General features: G+C 37.7%; 2 protein-coding genes across 2 annotated transcripts; one reads left to right on the top strand and one right to left on the bottom strand.

Moving 5' to 3' along the window:
• Positions 1-9,314: 9,314 nt before the first annotated feature.
• Positions 9,315-11,219, top strand: LOC109421556 (cytochrome P450 6a8). The gene is made up of 2 exons (XM_019696075.3): positions 9,315-10,647; positions 10,711-11,219. The coding sequence occupies exons 1-2, from the start codon at positions 9,330-9,332 to the stop codon at positions 11,124-11,126; spliced, it is 1,734 nt and encodes a 577-aa protein (XP_019551620.2). The 5' UTR covers positions 9,315-9,329; the 3' UTR covers positions 11,127-11,219.
• A 10,867-nt stretch (positions 11,220-22,086) lies between these two features.
• LOC109421555 (probable cytochrome P450 6a17) lies at positions 22,087-24,009 on the bottom strand. The gene is made up of 2 exons (XM_019696074.3): positions 22,745-24,009; positions 22,087-22,687 (listed from the first exon to the last, which is right to left on the bottom strand). Exons 1-2 carry the CDS (start codon positions 23,820-23,822, stop codon positions 22,272-22,274), a joined length of 1,494 nt encoding a protein of 497 aa, XP_019551619.2. The 5' UTR covers positions 23,823-24,009; the 3' UTR covers positions 22,087-22,271.
• Between the last annotated feature and the right edge of the window lie 1,597 nt (positions 24,010-25,606).

Below are 25,606 nucleotides of genomic sequence, written 5' to 3'. Positions count from 1 at the left end.
CTTTTTAGTCATTTTTCCTTCTATTCATGTTCAAAACGATTTCATGCAATCAGAGCACCTATCAAATGAGAAGCGAATCCTTGTCAATTAAATACATTGTCACTCGAATGCGTAGCTGGGCACGAAACCGAGAAAACCCTGCAAAATTCCGCCAGACTGAAAAAATATGGAATGTCGGGTCAAAGTCGGGTCAATTTTTATCGAATGTTGGGCCACTGTTGGACCAACATCGAACAAGTATTGGGTCCATGATGGGTTTGGTGGCCAAAATAAAAATAGGTGAATGATAGGTTGATGTCGGGTTTGACGTCATCAATGATGGTAAAAGCTTTAAACCTTCAAACAATAGCTTGACAGTTTGTGTAGAAATTTTGAGTGACAGGCAAAAATCTAAAAAAGGTTGTCTTAAAATAATTCGCTGAGTTATTGCTAATTTAGAGAAAACTTTCCGTTTTACGGTAGAACGAAAAGCTACCGCAGCTGTCAGACTACTGATTTTCACTGAGGTATCATCGATCTACCCTAGCGAGCCGTAGCGATGCCTTGGATATCCTTGGATACGACGCCGATGATCATTGTTTGTTGTTGGTTTTCAGTTCAATTCACCTTGCAAGCATGCTTTGATTTGGCCTTCAGTTTCAATGATAGGATGATTTTCAAGCCTGCGGTAGGACTTTGACAGCTGCGGTAGAACTCGGCGGCTACCGCAGAGTGGAAATTTTTCTAAAAATCCGCAATAATTTTTTAATATAAAATCGAGAAGGAAATTATTGAGTTAAAAGTTATAAAACATGGTTTTCATTTACGCGGATTTTTGAATTAACGCGGTTTATTTTTACGCGGATTTTTGAATTAACGCGGTTTATTTTTACGCGGATTTTTGAATTAACGCGGTTTATTTTTACGCGGATTTTTGAATTAACGCGGTTTATTTTTACGCGGTATGTATCCCCCGCGTAAAAAAAACCTGACTGTATGTTCATCAATTCCTTCAAGAATTGATCAAGTGGTTCCTTCACAGATTCTATTGGAATGCACCAGTGGAGGGGCGATGAAATCGGGGAACCTTGACTAGCTAGCTCTGATTATGCCATGACAGCACTCGAAACAATTTATCACACATCTTGTCAGTAATCTACCGGAGCATTACAATGACCTTTTTATGGAATTTACTACAAATTTTGGAATTCGTCCCGAAGATGGGCAACTTCGAGCCCAAAACCGGTCAACCAAAAAGGTAATTTTTTAAGTTCCTTTTAATTAGTAAGAAGGATAAGTATTGTGTTCCGTCTCGTGTTCGCGTATTTTAAAACCGCATTATTACATTTTTTTGTTGTGGGCAAGATATCGTATTAGCTGGTATTAGTCGAGCTATAATCGGAAATACTGGTTCGCTTCGGAAGGGTACCGTATGCAGTAAGTTAGATATAAAAGGTTCCTATCATAAAGTCATGGTTGCTGCGAAGTCTTGAGACGTATAACAGAGAAGGGATTCTACAGTAGCGTGGCTCAAAATACCACATGTCAAAAAATTGGATGGACACCCTTCTCATTTCATACTATATGATGATGATGATTTTGTTCTACCATTTATTGTAGCAAGGCAGCTGCCTATAGCACTGGAATAATCTGAAAAGCGATTTGATCAAGATTGTGCTATTGTTAGTGATCAGTCATTCTCCTGTATGAAGGGCCAAAAAGGGTTGTGCGGACCCGCAAGCAGAGACACTTGCGCGAAACCCGCGTCAGGGAAAAAGAATCTCCTTCCAAAAGAAAGTTCTCACGAACAACTGCAAAATCAAGCCCTCGATTGACAGGATACTCCCAATAGATGGGGTCGAAGAGCCCACCCTCAATCCACGAATTGTTAACAACAAGGAGGAGGCAGTCCCAGGCTCCTGTCCAATTCGTTCCAATCGGGTGCCCTGATGGTCCCCAATATATGATATATATGATGTGTTGTTTATGTGTGTGATTGTTTATTATATGATAGAGCATTCTTACCTTTTTGTTATCTGAAAACTAAAATGTTATGATTATATTTGATTAGCATTTATTAATAAATGAAATTTACCTGAATCCTCCTGAAATAAAATGTCATCTAGCAGTAAAAATTCAAATAATGTTCCGATTTTATCACGCCCTTCGAGCGTCATTCCTTAATTTTTCATTCATTTGCTGTTACATTTGAAAGTAAGTGTTTCCCCTCTTCTTCAGGATGTAGGTTAAAGGCGTGTTTTGCAACGTTGAAAATATTGAAAATGCGTATAGATTTTGTAGAATATTTAAGAGCATTTTCGAAAAGGGGCGTGATAAAATCGGAACAATACTGTATAACACATACAGAAAAAGTACACCAAACTTAGACCTTAGAATGTACCCTTCTCATGTCATACTATATGACGCCATTAAGCACTGGTCACATTTTCAGCCAATCCGGTAACATTTGAGCGGTGCTAAACTCATTTGGAGTTTGTATGAAAGTTTATGAGGGGAAACATTGTTTTTTTTTGCATTTTTCTCGTGAATGGTCCTATTTTTCTTAACCTTTCAGGACGCGCGCCATCAACCAACTGAAACTGCTCCGCGTTCGCGTAGTATACGAAGAGCGAGGTTTTTTGGTAGTGTTGTACTTTTTACAACAGCGCGCGTCTAGAAGTGTTAAATCACATAACTAATGAAATCAAACTATAGCCTTAGATGTTCCGAAAAACTTTGTCGAAGACCGTAAAGCCATCTGCAGCTTGTGAGAAAAGATATTACTTACAGACATCTGGTGGTGGTTAGCATTCAACACGTAAAGGAAAAACAATAGCAATAGAATCTCATTGATTGGGCATGTATTGTCTAGGCTATAGCTTTTTTCACAAGTGTCTGATGCACATTGTGCATGTCCCATGAAAATTAAAAATATATATATACATGTTTGTTAATCAATTTTGTGTTAGGAGCTAGGTTTGGTATAGGTAGTTAAATTATTCCCAAAAACATGCCCAATTTGCACACTGTCGCAAATTGCCCATAAAGTGCAAGAACTAGGAGATTTAGTCGAGGAAAAGAATGATAAAAGCTCCATCGGGGATGAATCCTCGAGTGAGAAAGACTCGATCTCTTTGGTTTGAGCTTCGAACGTGAAAAGGTGACCTCGTGGTGATCGCGTGGTAGGGTCTTGTAACCTTTGGCAGGTGTAGGTTGCCTAGTGATTTCTTCCACGGACTTTTTTTTTAGTGGTTCCACAGATTCCTTTATGCATTCTTTCAGAAATATCTTCAGATGCTCCCTCACTGGGATTTTTTTTCATTACCTTTATCCTTTAGAATTGAAGCCGGATTGTTTCGCCCCTATTGTTGCAACCTCGGTGATCCCGAACACATTTGTTATGATCGGATTCATTGCCGGGGTCATATGTGATCCCTTCGGTCCCAAAGGATAAGTAAACCTTCGCGAATTCCTTCAGAAATTATTAGTAATGGACCCTCAAGGACTTCATAAGACATACCTGCAAAAATTCTTTCCGCAATTTGTATAAGGATTTTGGATATTCCTCTAGGGAATCTTTCAAAAGTTATTTGCACAAAAATGCTTGAGACATTCGTGAAGGAATTTCCGAAAGAACCCCAGAAGGACTTTCTAACGGAATCTCTTCAATTATTCGTGGAGCACCTCTGGAAATTCCCAGAAAAAAAATCTTGAAAACTTTATGGACAAAAACACTGAAGCAATTTAGATACTAATCTTTGGAAGAATTCCTGGAGGAATCCCTGAGGAAACATCTGTAGGTAATCTTTAAAAAAAAGACACGAACACGTTTAATGCTTCCAGTGAGCAATTTGCTCTTTAAAGAAAGCACGACGCTAGACAACAGACTAGCATGCAACACCCAGTGGCACAGCCGAAAACTTTTCCTGACAGCTGCGGCGGGAATCGAACCCGCGCTCCTTAGCACGATGCGACTAAAGACTTGGTGACCTTAGCCGCACGACCACAACGCCACCACCTATGGAGCAATTTTGAAAATAAATTTATGAGAAAAAAAAGAAAAAAATCTGAAAGGGTGTCTCTAGGAACTCGTGAAGAAATCCCTGGATATTTTTTCAGGACTTTCTGAGAATTTCTATGGATGGATTTGTAATGGACACCCATAAGGAATTTCTAAAGGATAACCTGAATATTATTCTGCAGGAATCTCTGCAAACAATTTCAGAGAATTATACTGGAAGAATTCTTGAAGAAATTCTTTAAAGTTTTTGAAAAGATTGCCGGAGACCTTTCCATAGGAAACCCTCGAAGAACTTCTGGACATACCCCTTAAGGAATCCTTAGAAAAATGTCTTGTAACAATTGATAAAGGGATTGGAGGAGAAACTATTTCTGGAATCCTGCAGAAATTCAAGGTTTACGAAGGAATCTTAAAGGCACTCAAGATATTTCTGAAGGAATGGGCCACGTTCGGTGTAGTACTGGATTTGTAGTAATGAGCTGAATTTTACTATGGTGAGAAGGTCAGTTCTGCAATGAAATGGAACAAAAAGCGTGGGTATTATGATTCCTTGCCTAATTTGATGCTGTTTGAGCAAAACTTTGGATAACTACAGTGTATCAAACAATTGTCCGTACAGCAAATTTTTTGTCAAAATAATTTTTCATTCAAATGCTTATAACTTTTTTATGCGTCAATCAAAAACGCTGTAAATTTGACCAATCATGAATCCTATATTAAAGCTCCATTGGTAAAATTTTGAGCGAGATCGAATAAGTTTTCTGATAGTTGTAGAATTTTTAGAAAAACTTATGTGATTTTTGAACACATTTTTAAAACATCATATCTCAATATATACTCGATGAAATTTTTTATTTTTTTTTTTGCTTTGCATCTTGTACCTAAGGCTTTCATATGCAGCTATGTTTGGGGTTTTATATTCACTACAAAAAATATGAGAAATGTGCTTATGTAGCTGACGATGTTTAAAAATTTACCATATTTTGCACATATAATCTGCCAAACGTTTTCCACCACTAATAGTGCATTAACGGAACGAAAAATCTATAGGACCTACTCTTCATATGTAGTTTAGTAGGTCCAGTATAAAAATATTACATTAGGGGAGTTTAAAGAAGTTGAAAACACTTGGCACTTTTATTGATCAAAATATGATAAATTTCCAAATGACACTCCGAACATATACAGATTTTTCTTATTTTTTGTAGTGCATATAAAACCTCAAACGAAGCTGCATATGAAAGCCTTAGGTATAAGCTGGAACATGAAAAAAAAATTGGAAAAGTTTCAGCAATATGTACTGAGATATAATGTTTAGAAAATGTGTTCAAAAATCTTATAAGTTTTACTAAAAGTTCTTAAACTTTCAGAAAACTTATTTGATCTCGCCCAAAATTTTACCAATGGAGCTTCAATATATGGGTTATAATTGGTCAAAATTTCAACGTTTTTGATCGACGTATAAAAAAGTTATAAATATTTAAATGACAAATTATTTTGACCAAAAAATTGCTGTACGGACAATTGTTTGATACACTGTATGTTGTTTTTGTTGCAAGAAATGGAGAAAACAACAACACTGTTGCCCAAAATTGTGATCAAACAGCATCAAATTAAGCAACGAATCATAATACACACGCTTTTTGTACCTTTCACTGCAGAAACGGAGAATTGACCTTCTCACCATAGTAAAATTCAGCTCATTTCTACAAATCTAGTACTTCGCCGATCTGTCCTATTGAATACAGTCGACTCCCTATGTCTCGATGTTCTATATTTCGATATCTCTCCCTATATCGACGAACTGATCGATCCCTCCAATCTGCATACATTTTCCTCTCTACATGTCGATAGCACTTTATCTCGACATCTCCCTATCCCAACGCGATCTTGATTGTTTTTGTTCAAGGTTTTTGCCTTTCTCGTACACCAAGGTGTACCGAAAGGCTATATGTTCACTCCAAAAACGAAAATTTGATAGAGCCTCCGGAGGGGTCAAGTGTTATATACCAATCGACTCAGCTCGACGAGCTGAGATGATGTCTGTGTGTGTGTATGTGTGTGTGTGTATGTATGTGTGTGCGTATGTGTGTGTGTGTGTGTGTACAAAAAAGGTCACCTAACTTTTAGATAGTAAACATCAACCGATTTTAACGACCGACGGTTCATTCGACGTGGAATCTGGTCCCATTGTTTCCTATTGAAAATGGTTCGGATCGGTCCAGCCGTTTCGGAGTTATGGCCATTTAGGCGTTCCGCACCGGTACCCCAGGAAGGGGCCAGATATGAAAATGCAACAAACCCATGCATGCGACCCATCAAACCACGGCATCTTCGATTATCTGATGAACGGGAAGTAGGGAAAAAGTCTCAGACTATATCTGAACCGGTAGTGTTCCGGAACCGGTTCCGGGTGTCCTGCCGGAAGTGGCCAAATATAAAAGTGAACATAACCCATGCATGCGACACATCAAATAGCGGCTTTTTCGATAACCAGGTGAATGGTAAGCAGGAAAGTAGTTTCAGACCATATTTGAACCGGTAGTGTTCCGGAACCGGTTCCGGGTGTCCTGCCGGAAGTGGCCAATAAAAATATTGAACCAAACCCATGCATGCGACGCATCAAAGACCAGCTTTTTCGATAACCAGATGAACGGTAGGCAGGAAAATAGTTTCATACCTTATCTGAACCGGTTGTGTTCCGGAACCGGTTCCAGGTGTCCCGCCGGAAGTGGCCAGTTAAAAAAGTGAACCAAACCCTCATATGCACATCAAATCATCAAAAATGTTGGATAACCAGATAATCCGGCAGCAAGAAAGTAGTCTCTGACCACATCTAAGATGGCCAGCAGTGTTGCAGAATCAGGATTGAATGCATCGCTGAAATTACGAAAGTGAACAAAATCAATGCAAGCGATAAATTTGCGTAAAAGAACAAAATCTTAATAAAAATTAAAGCGATCTTGTCAAATCACACCATTTTAGATTCCTGAGACGTAATTATACAGTAAGATGAATCAACGTTGTATGGGGAAATTTTAATTTTATAGCATCAATCCCCTTTTGCGGTTGAAATTACTAGGCACAATTTAGATGCAACTGGTTGAGCCCTCGCGCTCTGTAACACGGTTGAAATTTGAATGGGTTTTATTATGCGAAATTTCACTAGCTTGCACTTTTTTTTTGTCAAATGTTACATAACTCTTATAACCAATGCAATGATAATTAAATAAAGGCCAAAGTGTGCAGGGAAAAAAGTGCCGAAAAATCTTGATAATGATCGGCATCCAGTGCTAGTGAAGGTGGTCAAGCAGTCAACTGAGAGGTTTGATATTTTTCAGCTCTGCTTATACGTTTAACATAATACATAACTTCGGAATATGAGCCATCAATAAGTTTTCAAATTCGATTATGGCTTAGATATAATTGTTGCTTTTCTGAATAAGGCTGACACAAATTTCGATTTTCTCTTAAGTCAAGAGGGGTCCCCCTTGGGAATTTTATTCGGAATTCATCATTTTGAGGAAGGGCACAAATAAATAGGTCAACCAAAAAAATTTTAAATTTTAAAGTGAAATTAGAGTCCAGAAAATTTATTACTTAATCCGATGAGTTAAGCGGATTTGCTCATTGTTTGGGTAGTTTTTCATCAAATATATTAATTATTTATCAACTCTACTCCCCCATTGTTAAGGTGCCATGATGCATCACTAAGCTTTCGAACGAATCATTGACTTTTTGCTTTTCAATGATTGTTTGCCTCGCATTTTTGAATTGATAAAAAACTGTCAATTCTGCAGCAACGTATAAGAAAAAATATCATCGCAATCACTGTGAGTGAGCATATAGGATGATACTTTTTCATACGAATATTCACTTTGGTGGCAAAGAATTATCACTTTGAAATTTCGAGCCTCAAATCCAACATGGCTGCCGATGCTGATGATGCCGTAAAAAGCCAACGAGAACTGTGATAAAAGAAGAAGATGAGATTTGTTACGTTCTTGAGTATTCTCAGAATTCAGGAACACTTTGGCTTATGGCTCTTGAGTACATATTCGACGAGAAAGGCACTATCACCACTAGGTGGATTAATCTAGGTTTTTCTCTATATGTCGATATTCCCATTTTAACAGGTTACTGGACCTTGTTTTCTTGGTGTAAAACATTCTGTAAAGGCAAAGGGACATCTTTTTGTTGTCGTTTTTTTTTACTTTTATTGTACATTACAAACTGATTCTTCAATCTGATCTTTCGCTATCTCGATGGTCCCTTCAATATCGATACATGGAGAGTCGACTGGATTTTGAAAGAATCTCTGAAGAAAAACATAGGGTATCGCGCCACTTGGGCAGTGGCTTCTATATTCGTCTGTTTTCCACTATAAATCAGTCAATTTTGAATCAATTGAAATGTTATACACGGGTAGATACTATACCTATCTCACCACATTCCAAAAGTTGTGTCAATTGGTTCAAATTTGACTGAGTTATAGTGGAAAACAGACGAATATAGAAGCCACCGCCCAAGTGGCGCGATTCCCTACCTGGAACAACTGGAAAACTCTCTGCAGGTATACACAGAAGAATTTAGTGAAAATTTTACGTAGAAAGGCCAAGCAATAAATCCTGCAGTTCTACATGATTTCTTGAGAGGAGAGATCCCTGAAATATGACTACACGATTTCTTGATGAAAAGTCTAAATTAATCCTTAAAAGATTTAGAGTTACCCGTACACTAGTTCCTAAAACCCAATAAAACATTCTTCAGAAATTCTTCAAAGAATTCCTGGAAAAAAATCAAAAACATACTAAACAGAAACACATTTTTATTTATTTATTTTTAGAGAGACTTTACCCTGAAAGGGCATTTGTTTCTATATGAATACATTCTAAAGGGTTACCTGGAGGGATCTTTAGTAGAATTCATGCTGAAAGCATCGAAAGAATCCCTACAAGAAACTTTTTTCTACGAAAATTACAGAAAAAAAACAACAAATTCTGAAAGAACTCCTGTTAGAATTTCTGACGGTATCCTGATTTTACACTTTTGATCGACAATAATATGGGACAATTATGCAAACAAGTCCAATCAGCATCTTATCAACCGTCGTACCCCCAGCCTCGCGTCGAGACAAATCGCCAAGTTGAGTTCGTAGGGTACGAGCACCCTTCTTCAATAATGTTCTCATGTTCATCGAATATAAAATCTAACGATTTATTCAACAATTGCATCAGTTAATCAGAGAGCAAGCGTACTCACTCCGAACAAAAAAAAAACATAAATAAGAAACTTAGCAAAAACGCCCAATAGCATTGTTTTGAGTAAGATGAAACTGGGAGCACTTTGCTTAACATGGGGTCCGTTCCCCTATACTCTACTCATTCATCCGCAGCACTACGAAGCAGCACACGCTTTTGCAAAACTCTATCTCAGCCGAGAGGGTAATGGCAAAAGAAGAAACCAGTTAGTAGGTTACTCGAGTGCGAAAAGCCGATCATCAGTGTACCATAATCAGTTGAGACGAAAAGACGAACCCGCAGTCCGCGTCATGTGGTTGGTTTACCTAGTGTGGATAGTTGTTTTCATTCTACTAGCCGGTTTTCGATGGGTCAGAAGAAGATTTGATTTTTGGAAAGATCGTGGCGTCGAGTACATCGAACCGGAGTTTCCGTTCGGAAATTTCAAGACCCTAGGCAAAGTGGAACACATTGCACCTATTACGCAGCGACACTATGACTACTTCAAGCAGAAAGGTGTCCCATATGGCGGTGTTTTCATGCTGACTTCGCCTCTGCTGTACATCTTAGATACGAAACTGATCAAAACACTGCTGGTGAAGGATTTCAACTACTTCCCCAATCGGGGTGTATACTTCAACGAGAAAGATGACCCACTGTCGGCGCATATGTTCGCAATTGAAGGGACCAAGTGGAAGACGCTTCGTAACAAACTGTCGCCTACGTTTACGAGCGGACGAATCAAGATGACCTTCCCGTTGGTTGTGGGGGTGTGTCAGCAGTTCTGCGATCACCTTGGAGAAGTGGTGCAGCAAAGTAACGAGGTGGAAATGCATGATCTTCTATCCAGATATACGATCGATGTCATCGGAACGTGCGCTTTTGGGATCGATTGCAACAGTTTTCGTGAGCCGGATAACGAGTTCCGCAAGTATGGAAAGATCGCGTTCGATAAGCTTCCTCATTCGCCGCTGGTCGTGTACCTGATGAAGGCCTTCCGGAGCTACGCAAATGCTCTCGGAATGAAACAGTTACACGAAGACGTTTCCTCGTTTTTCTCCAAGGTGGTCAAGGATACGATCGAGTATCGCGAGTCTAATAAAGTTGTGAGGAATGACTTTATGGATTTGCTGTTGAAGTTGAAGAACACCGGTAAACTGGAAGAGGCCGGTGAAGAAATTGGAAAACTATCGTTCGAAGAGATCGCAGCTCAGGCATTTATCTTCTTCACTGCCGGTTACGACACTTCGTCCACCGCAATGACTTACACCCTGTACGAGTTGGCACGGAACCAAGAAGCGCAGGAAAAAGCACGAAAATGTGTGCTAGACATCTTTGCTGCAAACAATGGCACCCTCACGTACGAGTCCGTCGGCAATATGGGTTATCTCGATCAGTGTATAAACGGTTTGTAAAAAAGCAACTCAAAGTCCGATTGTTCTAGTCTTATCATGCATCTGTTATTTGCAGAGACGCTTCGCAAGCATCCTCCGGTGGCTATTTTGGAACGAAATGCCGATAGGGACTACCAACTGCCGGACAGCGATATTGTTATCAAGAAGGGTAGGAAAATAATGATTCCCACCTTTGCCATGCATCACGATGCGGATCATTTCCCCGATCCGGATCGGTACGACCCGGACCGGTTCTCGGCGGAGCAGATGGCCAAGCGCGATCCGTATTGTTATTTGCCGTTTGGGGAGGGACCTAGGATATGTATCGGAATGCGATTCGGCACTATTCAAGCTCGGGTTGGATTGGCGAGCCTATTGAAGAGATTTAGATTTGGTGTATGCGATAAGACGCAGATACCGGTCAAATACTCGAAGACAAATTTCATTTTGGGCCCTGCCAATGGAGTCTGGTTGAGAGTGGAGAAACTTTAAGCACCATACTGGCTATCTGTCGCATTAATAATGTTAACAAAAAAACTGATATTTAAGGAATAAACACAGTTTTGGGCAACCCATTGATTCATACATTACATTATATACATTTATTTGTTCAACATCACATTTAAGACAAGACATAATCAACAATAGTACGCCACAAAACTTGGTTTGTGGCTGCCGCTCTCCATCCTCGGTCGCGTCCAATGCTCGCCAAGTCACGCTCCACCTGGTCTGCCCATCGTGCTCTCTGCGCTCCACGCCTTCTTGTGCCAACCGGATCAGTAGTAAACACCAGCTTTGCAGAGTTATTGTCCGGCATTCTTGCAACGTGCCCTGTCCACCGTATCCTTCCGGCTTTGGCCACCTTCTGGATGCTGGGTTCAGCGAGCTCGTGGTTCATCCTTCTCCGCCACACACCGCTCTCCTGCACACCGCCGAAGATCGTCCTTAGCACGCGTCGCTCGAAAACTCCGAGTGCTTGCAGGTCCTCCTTGAGCATGGTCGATGTCTCGTGTCCGTACATGGTGCATTTGGTGCGTAGGTGAATCTTTTTCGACCGCAGTTTCTTCTGGAGCCCGCAGTAGGCCCGACGCCAGTGCTGTCATGCTAAAATCAGAGGTGGTTACTCAAGGTTTTCAAATTCTAGCGCCCCTTATACTGGTACGCTCCCAAGGAAATTATTTCACTATTGCGCTCAATTTATAATTATTCTGGGGAAACTACTCCATGCATTATTATTTGACGATTTTTTCCGTAATTGTCGTGAAAGGGACATTATTTCTGGAATTCTTTTTATGAGTTTAACAAACATTCTTCCTAAAAATTTTAGAAAAAAAAATCCAGTATGTGGACTTCGCCAGAAATTCCTTTGAATACTCTCGCATGATTTATCAAAACAATTATGGAATGTTTACAAAAAGAAGATCATCGTCGTTTTTTTAATGATTTTAGCAAGAATTGCTACAGGAGTTCCTCCAGGGATTCTTTCGGGGATTCCCCTTGACACTTGTTTAGGAGTTTCTTATGAATGGTTTAAGCCTCATCTTGAAACTTTTCCTCAGAAATTTCTTCTGAAATTCCTCCTAGGTTTCTTCAAAAAATACATTGGATATTCTTTCAAGGAGTGCTACATAAATTCATGCTTTCATTCTTTCATGTTTAATGTTTCTGAAGGAATTCGTTAAGAAATATTATGAAAATTTTTCTAGGAAATACAAATTTCTCAAGAACTTCTTCTAGGGATTTCTCCAGGAATTTCTCCAACCATTTCTAAAAAAGGTGCAATTGCAGGGCATTTTTCTCAAAGATTCGGAGATTCTATCAGATGCTAGATTTCAAATTCAAAGATTTATCAACAAAGTTTTTTAGTTGTTATTGCTTGAATTTCTCCAGACGTCCCTAATGTATTGCTCCGTTTTATGGATTTTCTTGGAAACTCCCCTAGAAAATTCTCAAAAGATTCTTCTGAAAATTTTAACAGTTTTTTTTTAAATTTCTTTCTGTTTATGAATTTAAAAAGAGTTTCTCTACAGCTTTCTCTAGTGTTCTTCCAGGTATTCCCCAGGCATTAATTTGGGTTTATTCAGAACTTTCTTTTGGAATTATATAAGATTTATTTTTTTCAAAGACTCTTTCAACAACTGCAGAAATTGCTCTAAAATCTATTTCGTAGCTTCACTTCCTCAAATCCCTTCAGAAATTGTTTAAGGAATTTTTCTGAGAATTCACCAGGAGTTCTTCCAAGGATTTCTTTAGAATATCCTTCAGGGATCCTTCACAAACTTATGAAGGGATTTTCTCAATAAACCAGCAGTACCGTTGTTTGCGATTTCTGCAGGCATGTTTCAAAAGATTCCTTCAGAAATTCTTTTATGGATTTCTCCACATATTCCTCCAGAAATTTCTCAAGTATTTTTACTTGCAGAGTTTCTTCAGACGTTAATTTAGAATTATGTGACCAGGGATGGCAAAAATACTTTTTTCCCTTTTCCGTTCATCGATACTGGCAGTAAAATAAAAACAAAACAACGGCAGCACCAATACCATCAGACGCCGCGCCGACGGCAGTCAAGCAGACGCTTGATGGTTTTCGCTTCCCCACGAAAACATTTATGAGCAGTCATACTGAGGTGGGTGATTGCGAAAAATGTCAAATATTTTCAACTGCTAATAACTCACTTGTTTTAATAAATAATTTTAATCGATTTGCACAAATAGCTAGAGCACACTCCTAGCTTTGTGATGCATGTAAAGAAGTTTGTCTAGAAGCGGTTTGAAACGCAGAAAAATGCGAAAACGGGAGAGACAGAAATTCTTGTCGTCGTTGTGCTCGAGTACTGGCGCTCTCGCGCTTGGAAACTGTTTCGAGGGAGAAGGCTGCAGGAAAAAAAATGTTATGACATTTATTTTTCGAACAGTTTGACTTTGGCTGGGCCTATGATGTTCGTGTGGAAAAATGTCAAATGTACAGCCGGTAACCGTTTTTTCCAGTACATTGCTCATCCCTGTATGTGACTATCTTAAGGTACCCATGTATTCTCCTGGGCATTATCTCCGGAGTTCTTTAGGAGTTGCTTCAGAAATATCATCATAAATTGCTACAAGATTTTTTTAGGAATCCCTCCAAAAAAATTCCAAAATTTTTTTAGGAGTTGTCAAAGGTATCCCCGGAAATTTTTAAAGAAAATTCATTCAGCGGGATTTATTGAAGAACTTTCGTACAGACGCTAGAGGATCATCTGAGCAAAAACTCCAAGGAAGAACTGTTGAAGAAATTCCTTGCCAAAATTCCCGAAGAAATGCTTAAAATTCTAAAGAAGTTTCTGGAGATTAAAATATTTCTCCAAGGAAATCTTTCCTGTTTTTCCAGAAGATATTACTGAAAAAAATAAGTAGAGAAATATCTAGAGAAACTTCCCGAGAAAGGGATAATAGAATTCTTTGACGATTTTATGGAAGTATTTCTGCAGAAATCAGTGAACGAATTCTTGAAAAAAAAATCTGTTGAAATAACTGGTGAAACGCATATATAAGCGTCTGGAAAGATCAATAAAAAATTCTTGAAATATTTCTAAAATAATTTTCATAGAAATTTCTAGAAAATATTTCTGAATTTATTTCTTAAATAATCCATGAAGAAGTCATTAAAGTTATGCTAATGAAGAAACTTTGGATGAATTACTGTGGCGATACAGGGAGGAGTATCCGGTGAAATTCTTAAGGAATCTTAGAATGCACTCCTGCGAAAATTTCTGGAGGAATTCCTGCAAGATTTTCTGAATGAATCCCTGAAGATGAATTCCTGGATGCTTTAATGAGGAAATTTGCAATGGAATCCCTAGAGGGATTCCTGAACAAATATTTGCTGGTATTCCTGAAGAAATACCTGAACGAGTTTCTTAAAGAATACCTGGACAATTTTTTGAAGAAACCACTGGAAGAACTCATGAAAGAATCTTTGAAAAAGTTTCTATAGGAATTCACGTAGAGAATTCTGGAGTCATCCCTGGAGAAATTTCCGATGATGTTTTGAGCGATTCCTTATAACAATGTTGAAAATAATTACTCTAAGTTTCAGAAGGAAATCTACCTAAATGAAAAAAAAAATCTGATGAAATTCGTGTGGGAATATCTGAAGGAAGCGCTGGAGAAATTCAATAAGGAAACCCTGGAAGAAATTTTAAAAGAAGCCTTGATAGCTTCCAAGAACGAATTCCACGAGTTATTTTTAGAAGGAATCTATGGATTAATTTTCGAAGAAACCCATAAAAGTTCACCTTGAATTTGGAATCCTTGAACATATTTATGTACTTAGTAATCTTATTTGGAATTTTCGACAGAATATCCATGAAAATTTCTTAAGTTTTCCTTGGAGAAATTTGTGGAGCAACTTTTGATTTTCTCAAAGAATCGCTGAATGCATTTCTGAAGGGATCCATTGGCGATTTTCTGAAAAAAGATATCTCGTACGATTTTTGCAAAAAGCTATTGTGGAATTTTTAACCCTTTTTTCGGCATTAGGGTCTATTTTGACATATAACGTACACGATGCCAGCGAGCTGTTCCCAACGTGAAGCAATAGGAAGGTTTAGGAAACTTTCTCTATAGTAGTTTTTGGATACATTTCTGAGGGTTCCTCTAACGAAAATTTTGAAAGAAATCTTAGACGCTCCGAAAAAAATCCTGTAGGAGCAATATCGGATGTGATCAAAAGAAAGTTTTTCTGTTTGTTTGTTTTTTTGTTGTCTCCAATTAATTTCTAAGGAAATCTTTAGAAAACTTTGGATAAAATTCTTTGAGTTTTCTAAAGGAATCAATAGAATAATGGATCATGAAAAACACTGAAATGGCCGCTTTGAATTGAACAGATAGTGCCATCGCTGCGTTGTGTGTTTGACATAAATTCTCTGCTGTCACCATGTAAAAGGTCGTATACGATGGTGCCTATGTTTTTTGTTAATGTGCTGAGCATCATCAAAATACATATGTTGATCGATTCCTGAAGGATTTCTAAAAAAATCTCCAAAGTCATTCCTGGCAGAATTTTTTGTATTTCATTATTCTTGAGATTTTCGCCCGAGATGAGTTTATTGCAATTGCTGAATTTCTTAAAAATCCCCTTGACGATTTTGTGGAGGAATCGGTGAAGGAATTTCTAAGAAGGATTTCTAGATAAATTTCTGAAGATATCCATAAATGGTTTTAAATCAATCCTTTAATAATTTTCTGGAGGAATCTTTCAATGAATTTGTGAAGGAATCACTAAAGGAAAATTCATGGAATGATTACTAAAGCATGCAAGCTATTCTAAAATAATATTTTGATATATTTCGTAGGAATAACGAGTGAAATATCTAAATTAATTTCTGTAAGAATTTAAATAAAAAAATACGAAATGACTCTTCGATAGGTCATAGAGGAGTTTAAGAGGTAAATCGTGAATAGATTTCTGAAGAAATTTCGGAAAGAATTCCTGAATGAATCTCCGAAACATTTGTTGTATTTGGAAAGATTTCTGAACGAATCCATGTAAGAAATCCCCATAACACTGAGTTTTGTTATTTCCTGTATGAGCGCAAAAAAGGGTGAAACTCACAAAGATAACTTACTTTATCTAAATATAACAAGCCACAAAAATCGTAAACTGTTTCTTAGATTTGGGAGGAAAAATTTTCATTACCGCCTTGAAGTCGATGAACAGGTGATGCGTTGGGACCAGGTATTCACGGCATTTCTGAAGGATTTGCCGTACGGTGAAGATCTGGTAAATTGTCGACCGGCCGCAACCCACTGATGTTATCCCTTTTTCCCATTCGGTTAGTTAAGCTTAGTAGTAGTTCACTATTTTAAATACCAAGATTCATACATCCAGACGATCGACATCAGTTAATGCGATAGGATAATGTATATATTTTAGCTTACTCGCATTACATTATTATTTCGGCATATGAAAATCAATGTTGTCGCAGTCAAATCAGAGCTGCTTACTCAACGTTTCCAGCTTTCGGCACCACTATACTGGTACGCCCTCATAGAAATTACTTCAGCATTGCGTCTTGAGTATATTATTTTGATAGTTTTTCCTAATCAGGGTGATAATTTGGTATTGGTTCTCTTATTAAGCTTGCGGCTCCAATTTTCATCCTACTCAAAACAAAGGATTGGAACGCTGTTTGTTTTGTTTCTTATTTTTGTATTTTTTTTTTTGCTAGAAGTGAGCCCGCATGAAAACAAATACAACGGAATCAATCGGTGCCGTCATCACTTGTTTTCGAATAGAATGAATTTGGGAGCGTGAGATTACAAGTGGAACTCACACCCTAATATAGTTAAAAAAAAACACCGTCAAATGGAGCTGAACCAACGAGGAACTCTTGAAAGAATCCCTGAAGGAACATCGGAAAGGATCTAAGAAAAATTCAAAAAAAAAAATTAGAAGAATTCTTCGAGAAATCGCTGGAGGAATATCTGGAGAATCAAATGGATAAACACCTGTAAATTTGTGGAGAAGTATTTAAATGAATTCCTTGGGTATCCTTGGAGAAAACCCTGGATGAATTTCTGGCAAAATATATAAAAGTTTAACAGGAGGAATTCATGAGGGAATCTGCACGAGTTTCATTAGATTTTCCTGAAAAAAATCCTACTGGAACCACTGAAAAAAATCACGGAAGAATTTTTGGAAGGATCCCTGAAGAGATTCCCGGTTACGTTTCTTCGCCTTCGAAAATTCACCATAAAATCCTTTGATTTCTGAGGGAGTTCTAGTGGGAGTTCCTGTTAGAATGTCTGTATGAATTCCTCAAATTCCTGGAGAAACGGCTAGAAGAATTTCCAAAAGAATCCTTCGAAGAATCTCTGGAAACAATCTGGATAAAAGGATTAATTTCAGATGGATTTTCTAAACGAATCCCTAGAAGATTTCCCGAAGGAATGAATAAAAAACTGACTTGAGAAATCCTTGGAGATTTTTTTCGAGAAGCGATTTCTTAAAGAAGCTCACGAAGAATTTCTGAAGCAAATATTGGATAATCGTTGGAAGATTTTTTGAAGGAACAATTTCTGAATTTTATATGTAAATTTTTGAAAGAAATTCATGAAAGATTTTCTAAAGCAATTCCGATTTTTCGAGAGAACCTCCGGAGGGATATGTAAAAAAAAAACGTGGGAGAATTTCTGAGGCAGTCCATGATATGTCTTCTACAGGAACGCTTCGAGAAATTTCTGGAAAAATCTCTAAAGGAATTTCTAAAGGGAACTTTCATGGAGGAATTTCTGAAACCATCCATACTAGAGTTTTATAAAAATTCACCGGGGAACCTATTGAAGGCTTCCGTGGAAGAATTTCTTAAACAACCTATTAGGGTCGTTATTATCTCGGGGGGCAATGGAAACCTCTCGGCAGTAGCTTGGTAGTTCAGCAGCTTTAAGGCTGTAATTTTTTGAACTCGTAGAATGTCACATTCATATATTTTATTTGACTAACATTTCTTGTAATTCAATAGTTATACTCAAACTAAAGGTCTCTCTAAGGCTAAAATATAAACGACTCATAAAAAAATGATTATTTTCCATAACAAAATCAGAAATTGCCAATAAAGAAGTAGGGGTTGGAGCAATAACAAACTACAACATTTCCATAAACAAATCAAAAAGTGCATAAATAAATCAAAATTTCCCATAAATAATTGATTTTTGTGCAATAAAAAATGTCGGAATTTCCACAAAAAAAATCAATCACTGCAATAAATAACTACATATTTTCCACCAAAAAAGTTAAAATTTTCCATAAATAAATCTGATTTTTCCATAAATAATTCAAAAATTCCCAATTGAAAAACATTAAAAAAGCAATTGAAAATTTAGCAATAAATACGAAACAATGAGCAATTAATTTGAATGCAATTCTAGCTTAAAGTATCGGCTGAGCTATGCGGCGAAGCCGCTTAGAGGATTGAGGAACTGAGGCGGCAGAAGGCCGCCGAAGTTTCCGAAATCTGACGCGCCGGATCTACGTCGATTCGGTTCTAGGCAATCCACAGATCCAAGAATTTGCCCGGTATAATGCGGGCAGATATGTTATCCCTTTTTAAAGTCCGACGAGCGTTAGCGAGTTCGGACAGCAAGCGATTGTCTGTTAAATTGCACACATAGTTTCAGTCTCTCTATCATAGTTCTGTGATGTAATATGTTCGAATTTTTTTGTTGGAAAAAATATAATTTTTTATTGCAATTGTTGATTTATTTGTGGAAATTCTGACATTTTTTATTGATCGAAAATCAAATATTTATGGGAAGTTTTGAATTATTTATGTGCTTTTTGATTTGTTTGTGGAACTTTTATAGTTTATTAATGCTTCCACCCCTATTTATTTATTGGCAATTTTAGAATTATTTATGGCAACTTTTAAATTTATTATGGGGCGTTTAATTGGCTGCCGTCTCTCTAATGGCTGCTCGGTTGAGGATTTCCCCCTTTAATCCCCTATACGTCAAAGATGCAAAAGTACGTAATGAAGAAGACTAGAGGGGATTTTTTTTTATTATCGTACAAATTGGTCCGAAGGGTATCAGATTTTCATCAAACTTTCTTCACAGGCAGGGCTCATGGATATATGAACAAAAAAAAAAATTGAGAAAAATTCAGGGTCACCTATTTTCCCGGAAAACTCAGGTGGAAATTTTTGTTTTCTTCAAACACTACTTACTTTGAAAAATCATAATTCAAAAACGAAGCATCGTAGAAACAATTTTTTTATGAAAACGAAAGGAAATTTTCTCAGCAATCAAAAAAAAATATGAACTGGAAAAAGTTTTCCACAGATGAGAAAATTTGTAAAGGAAAGCCGGAAAAACTATGCCCGAACTCATGGAAAATTTTCAAAAAAAATTGTTTGAGAAGGTTATTTTATAAGCTGTAATCGCTGAATTTTTTGGAATGCACTTTTTTTCGTTTTTGAGTTATGGCCAATTTTGTTGAAATATGTGCAAATGTGTCATATAAGCCTTTTCTTTGAAAAACCATAACTCAAGAACGAAGCATCGTAGAAACAAAGATTTTTTTTAGAACATGTAATAATTTTTTTTCAGAAATAAAAAAATATATAAAGTGGATTTTTTTTTATTAATGTGTACAGAAGTGGAAAAAGTTTTCCACAAAATTTTCCACCATTGAGAAAATTCATAAAGAAAAGCCGGAAAACTATTCCCGAATTCGCGGAAAAATTTTAATAAAATATTTTTGTGAAGGTGGTTTCATAAGCTTTGATCGCTGAAATTTTTGGAATGCACTTTTTTTCCTGAGTTTTGGCCAATTTTGTTCACTTAATTGGCCATAGCACAGGAGCAAAAAAAAGTGCATTGCAAAAATTTCAGCGATCAAAACTTATGAAATTACCTTCTCAAAAATATTTTTTTTTAATTTCCGCGAATTTGGGCATAGTTTTTCCGGCTTTTCTTTATAAATTTTCTCAACAATGGAAAATTTGTGAAAAACTTTTTCCACTTAATATTTTTTTTGGATTCCTGAGAAAATTTGCTTTCGTTTTCATTAAAAAACTTTGTTTCTACGATGCTTCGTTCTTGAGTTAAGATTTTTCAAAGAAAAGGCTTTTATGGCACATTTGGACATTTTCCAACAAAATTGGCCATAACTCAAAAACGAAAAAAAGTGCATTCCAAAAATTTCAGCGATTAAAGCTTATTAAATACCCTTGACAAAAATATTTTTTTGAAAATTTTCCACGAGTTCGGGCATAGTTTTCCCAACTTTTCTTCACAAATTTTCTCAACTGTGGAAAATTTTGTGGAAAACTTATTCCAATTCGTTTTTTTTGGATTTCTGAGAAAATATGCTTTCATATTCTTAAAAAAAAACTTTGTTTCTACGATGCTTCGTTCTTGAGTTATGATTTTTCAAAGTAAGTAGTATCAAGGGAAAACAACAAACTTCCACCTGAGTTTTCCGGGAAAATAGGCGACCCTGAATTTAATTTGTTTTGTTCATATATCCATGAACCCTGTCTGTGGAGAAAGTTTCATGAAAATCTGAGACCCTTCGGCCCAAACCCGTACGGTAATAAAAAAAAAATCCCCTGGAGTCATTAAAGGCTTCAGGAAATCCCTTTGATATTTCCAACAGAGTTATAGAAGACATATCTAATGGAATCTCTTGAAGAATTTCTGAAGGAATGTAAAGAGAATATTTCAAGACCAACAATTGAAAAGGCCGCATCAACATTTTGTAAACAAACATGCTTCTGTCGACTTGAGGCCTTTTGAGCTCCACCCACACTCCTCACCACCACTAACAGAAAGCGCAAACATCAAGCTGTATGTTAATGGTGGTGAGATGCTTGGGTGGATCCCAGAAGACCCTAAGTCGACAGAAACGTGTTTGTTTTAGAATTTTAGAAGAATTTTCTTGAAGCATCACTGAACATAATTTTCGAGTGTTTCCTATTTTTTTTGAAAAAATAATGAAATAATTTCTATAAGATTTTTGAAGAAGTCTTAAGATAAATTTCCTTAAAAAAATCTGGAGGATTTCCTGAATAAATCTCTGTAAAATTTTCTTAACCTTAAGGCATTTCAGGAGATTTTTCTGAAATAAAAAATATCAAGTCAAAGAAATTCCTGGACAAATTTCTGAAAAATCCCTGAAGTAATTATTAAAAATCTTGGGGAAATTTTTGAAGCAATCCATGCACACACAAAAAAGAAATCTTTGTGAAACTTCTGGCCAATTTTTGAGAATTTCTGGTCCAATGAAAGCCCTGGATACCAGACTTGCGCAACTTTCAATCTTTTAGCATGGTTCTTTTTTAATTTTTTAAAATAATGTTGTGTTGTTTAAACATACGCTATAACTTTTTACCGCTTAACTGTTTTCCAATTTTCAGCAAAATTGAAAACCAATTTTAAATATCTAATATTACCAGCATATCTCATTTTCCTCAGTGAGCTGCTGTATGACTTATTCAATTTCTTAAAAACTTAAAAAAGAAAAATGTGATAGTATAATCAGTTTCCTAGTCTGTATCATTTTTTTTGAAATCTGAGTTTTTTTTCCGTGAATCTGTATCCTGTCTGTATCGACCGTTTAAAATCTGTACGACGTGGCAGGTCATAGGTTTATTTTCCAACCCCGGCAGTTGCATTTTTTTTTCAGATACTCTTCCCCCCTGAAAGCAACCGACACTGACCCTCTTCTGAGTCCATGGTTCTAACGGACCTGGATACTTGGATATCGGCGAAACGGCAACTCACAATGGATCCTCAATCGGACTGGAGAAGGAACAACAGCCACACATCAACAACCTCGTGGTCATCATTCTACCATGGACTGAGCAGAAAAGAGAAAACAGCACGAAGGCAACCCGTTCGATATAGTGTTCTATGGAATGCATTCGGGGGCTGTAAATAAGGTTAAGCGATTAAGAATTAAAAAAATGGCTTCGAAGTTTGCATCACCATTAAGATGGAATCTTTTTTATTTTAATATGTTATCGCCAATTATGTGCTAATTAATTAAATGTTCAGAAGCTGTTGTTGAACTACCGAATCAAATCAGCACTTTACACTTGCGATATAGCATAACCAAAACACAGTTTACTTTCTCTGTCCCGTTCAAAAACCGTATTATAGCTTCTGAAGCTTCAACCAAAGTCCACCCTCGGAAGCTAGCACCGTACTGTTTGCCAGTATATTCAGCGGACTAGGCGTCTTCTCCGATAGCGTGAAGCGAAAGTTCTTCAACAGATAAGTCAATCCAACGCGGGCTTGCATCATACCGAAGCGCTGTCCAATGCAGATTCGGGGTCCTTCGCCGAACGGCACAAACGCCATCGGATGGCGAGCCGCACACTGGTCCGGATTGAAGCGATCAGGGTCGTATTGCTGTGGATCGGGGTAGAGCTGCGCATCATGATGGATCGCATACACGGGCAGAAGGACACGGCAGTCCTTCTCCAGTGTGACATTCATTCCTGCGACCCGGTATGGTTTGGTTACATTACGCAGAATGTTAGGCAGAGGTGGGTATTTCCGAAGCGATTCTGCAACATGGAAGGAGTTAGATAAGACATAGCTTATTGAAAAAAGAGAAAACATACCATTGATACAGTTTTCGATGTACCTCATCTCGTGTACAGCTTCGTACGTCATTGATCCGTGCTTAGCCAATACTTCGTTGATGTTGCGTCGCGCTTTATCTTGTAGCTCCTGATTTTTGGCCAGTTCGTATAAACAAAACGTCATTGCCGTAGACGATGTCTCGAAACCCGCAATGAAGAACACGAACGCTTGCGCTGCGATTTCATTGAAAGTCAATGCTTCAAGTTGACTAGGATTTCCATCCACTGATTCCGCGTTCTTTAATTTGATGAGCAAGTCCATAAAGTCGTTTCTTTGAACCTTATTACGTTCTCGGTACTCGATGGTGCTTTTAACTACGTTCATAAAGAAATCGGCAACATCTGGATCGGAAATTCTAACACCAAGTGCCCTGGCCGCATCTCGAAAAGTGACACTTAGAATCCTTCGCAAGAAACCCATCGGCGAGGGAGTCAGTGCTTTCCTGCCCATTCTCCTAAATTCAGCTTCAGGGTCTACAAGGCTGTTGCATTCCAAACCAAAAGCACAGTTACCGATTACATCTGTTGTGAACCTCGCCAAAAACTCTTTCATCTCAACCTCTTGTCCTTTATCAACTTCGTTTACCATGCATTTCCGGAATTCCTCAGCAACCGCCGTAATAGTTGGAAACATCATCTTCATTTTTCCGGAAGTGAAGGTTGGAGTCAGTTTGGCTCGCAAGTTCTTCCACTTGGTTCCCTCCATCGCCACCAAATGAGCTGTGATGGGATCTACCTTTTCGTTACTGTATACTCCACGATCATGGAAGTATTGGAAATCCTTTACAAACACATCCTTTGCGAAATCGAGGTCCAGGATCAGCGCCACCGGGTTTACGAAAAAGAACATTCCTCCGAATTTGCCTCCGGTTTCTTTCAGCTTTGAGTACACATCTTGCGCCAACAGTCCAAAGTGGCGCTTGTTGAGACCTTGCAGATTACCTAGCGGGAAACTAGGTTCAACGTAGGGTATCGAGCGTTGCTTCCAGTACGAGTATCGCCTTCCAATCCAGAAATAGGTCAACGTGACCACCGACAACAGCAGGAAAAGCAACATGGTTGCAGCTTTGAATACTGATGGACAGAACTAGACTATGACACAACACCTACTGACACCGCTGTTTACTGATCTAATGCGATGAACACTTATTTGAGCAAACTCTTTTATCGGTTAGATTTTTGTTGGCCCAAAACAGGTTTTGGCTGTCAAAAGCGATATGGGGGAGTGTGGGAAACGTAAAAGATGCTCCTCAGTTGGAAAGAGGTGAGGTGCTGCGGCAGTACTACCGGTAATTCAAATCATTTATTGTCGAAACTGATAAGGCGCCTTATGAATCGGGCTAGATAAGGATGGAATTGCACATTTTTTGGGAACTTATCGTCATTTACGCGTAAACATCACTGAATTCACAAGCATGCTTTGGAAACGAAAACTGTCGTTGTCTAATTAATTCAGAAATAAATAAAGCACACAATTGTTATCGATAATATCGATGAACCAGTTTGAGCGTATATGCAGGTACAATGCATCCATAGTTTACCCTCTATTTTATGATGTGTTAAGAGTTTTGACAGTTATTTTTTCAAACAACGGGTGACAAACGCGACAATATATGTGGTCGGTACGCAGCTCAACAGAGACCGATGCAGAGGAACAAAATCAACTGAAAAAACGGCAGTACAAAAAAGTTGGATTGCTGAAGCATTGGAAAGCTCGGATCGAAACGATATGCGGAGGTTTTATACATCTTTTAATGGTTCGTGCTACAAGACTCCTCCATTGCGTTATGGGCAATTTCCATACATGCAGTTGGACGAGGAGGATTCAAGTATTTTAAAAGGTGTTCCAAAAAGTAATCCTGAAGGAAATTCTGGATGGATTTTGACTTTCAGATTAATCCACGATATCAATGACTCCTCATAAAATTTGTTGCATCTTACCAGAATCATCGGCTTGCCGGAAATATCTGCTTGATCTATGGGTCTCCTCTTGTTCCTCTAACGCGGTTATCCAGATTTTTTCTTGGTTTTATTTGCTTTCAGATAATCATTCGAAGGAGTCTTCTATTTTTTTATGAAACTTTCGGCCTTGGTGAAGGTTTAAAATAGTTTTATTATAGCTACATACATGCTGTTTGGCTTTCACAAAACATTTAAAGATGCAAAGCAACAACATTTATTTTTTTTACTTATTACTGTTCACAAAACCATCTGTAGACAGATGATGAAGTCTTAAAACGTTTGGCATTTAAACAACGGCATTCTGTCCCTCTTGAAGTCATTACATCGAAACTTCCGAACGTTGTCTTATGGGTGTCATAATAAATTACAGAATTAGAGTGTTTTGCTCTCACAAATGTTCCTACTAAACCAACCAACCGGCACAGAAATTGTCGCCCATCGACAGCGCAATTCTCTTAACGTATACTTTGAAGTTAAACAATTATTAGATTAGAAACACCAAGAAGAACCGACATTTGGTAGATGGATTTACCTTATAAGACTGAAATGTTTGCAAATACAAATGGAGTACATCGCGCCCCGATAACCTTCCGTTTCGTTGCACGATTCGGGGAAGGCATTTAGTTCGAACAATGAATCGATTATGGTGTTACATTGAGTTGAACGCCGGTGGCACCGGGAGAATATAGTCATGATGTTATTGCACTTTTTTTTCTCACATCACTAGCTAATTTGCCCAATAATATATAAGAATATACACTGAAATGTTCCAAAACGAGCAGCCAGACCCAACATTTACAGTTGAAATGAATTAGCTGTCAAAATTTTATCTGCTTGCTGCTTGTTCATCATAAATTCCGAAAAATAACCGAACAGCTT

Source organism: Aedes albopictus, chromosome 2, assembly GCF_035046485.1.
Source record: "Aedes albopictus strain Foshan chromosome 2, AalbF5, whole genome shotgun sequence".
In the NCBI taxonomy this organism is placed as follows: domain Eukaryota; kingdom Metazoa; phylum Arthropoda; class Insecta; order Diptera; family Culicidae; genus Aedes; species Aedes albopictus.
The sequence above is the reverse complement of the archived record's forward strand: the minus strand, read 5'-3'. Positions and strand labels throughout refer to the sequence as shown.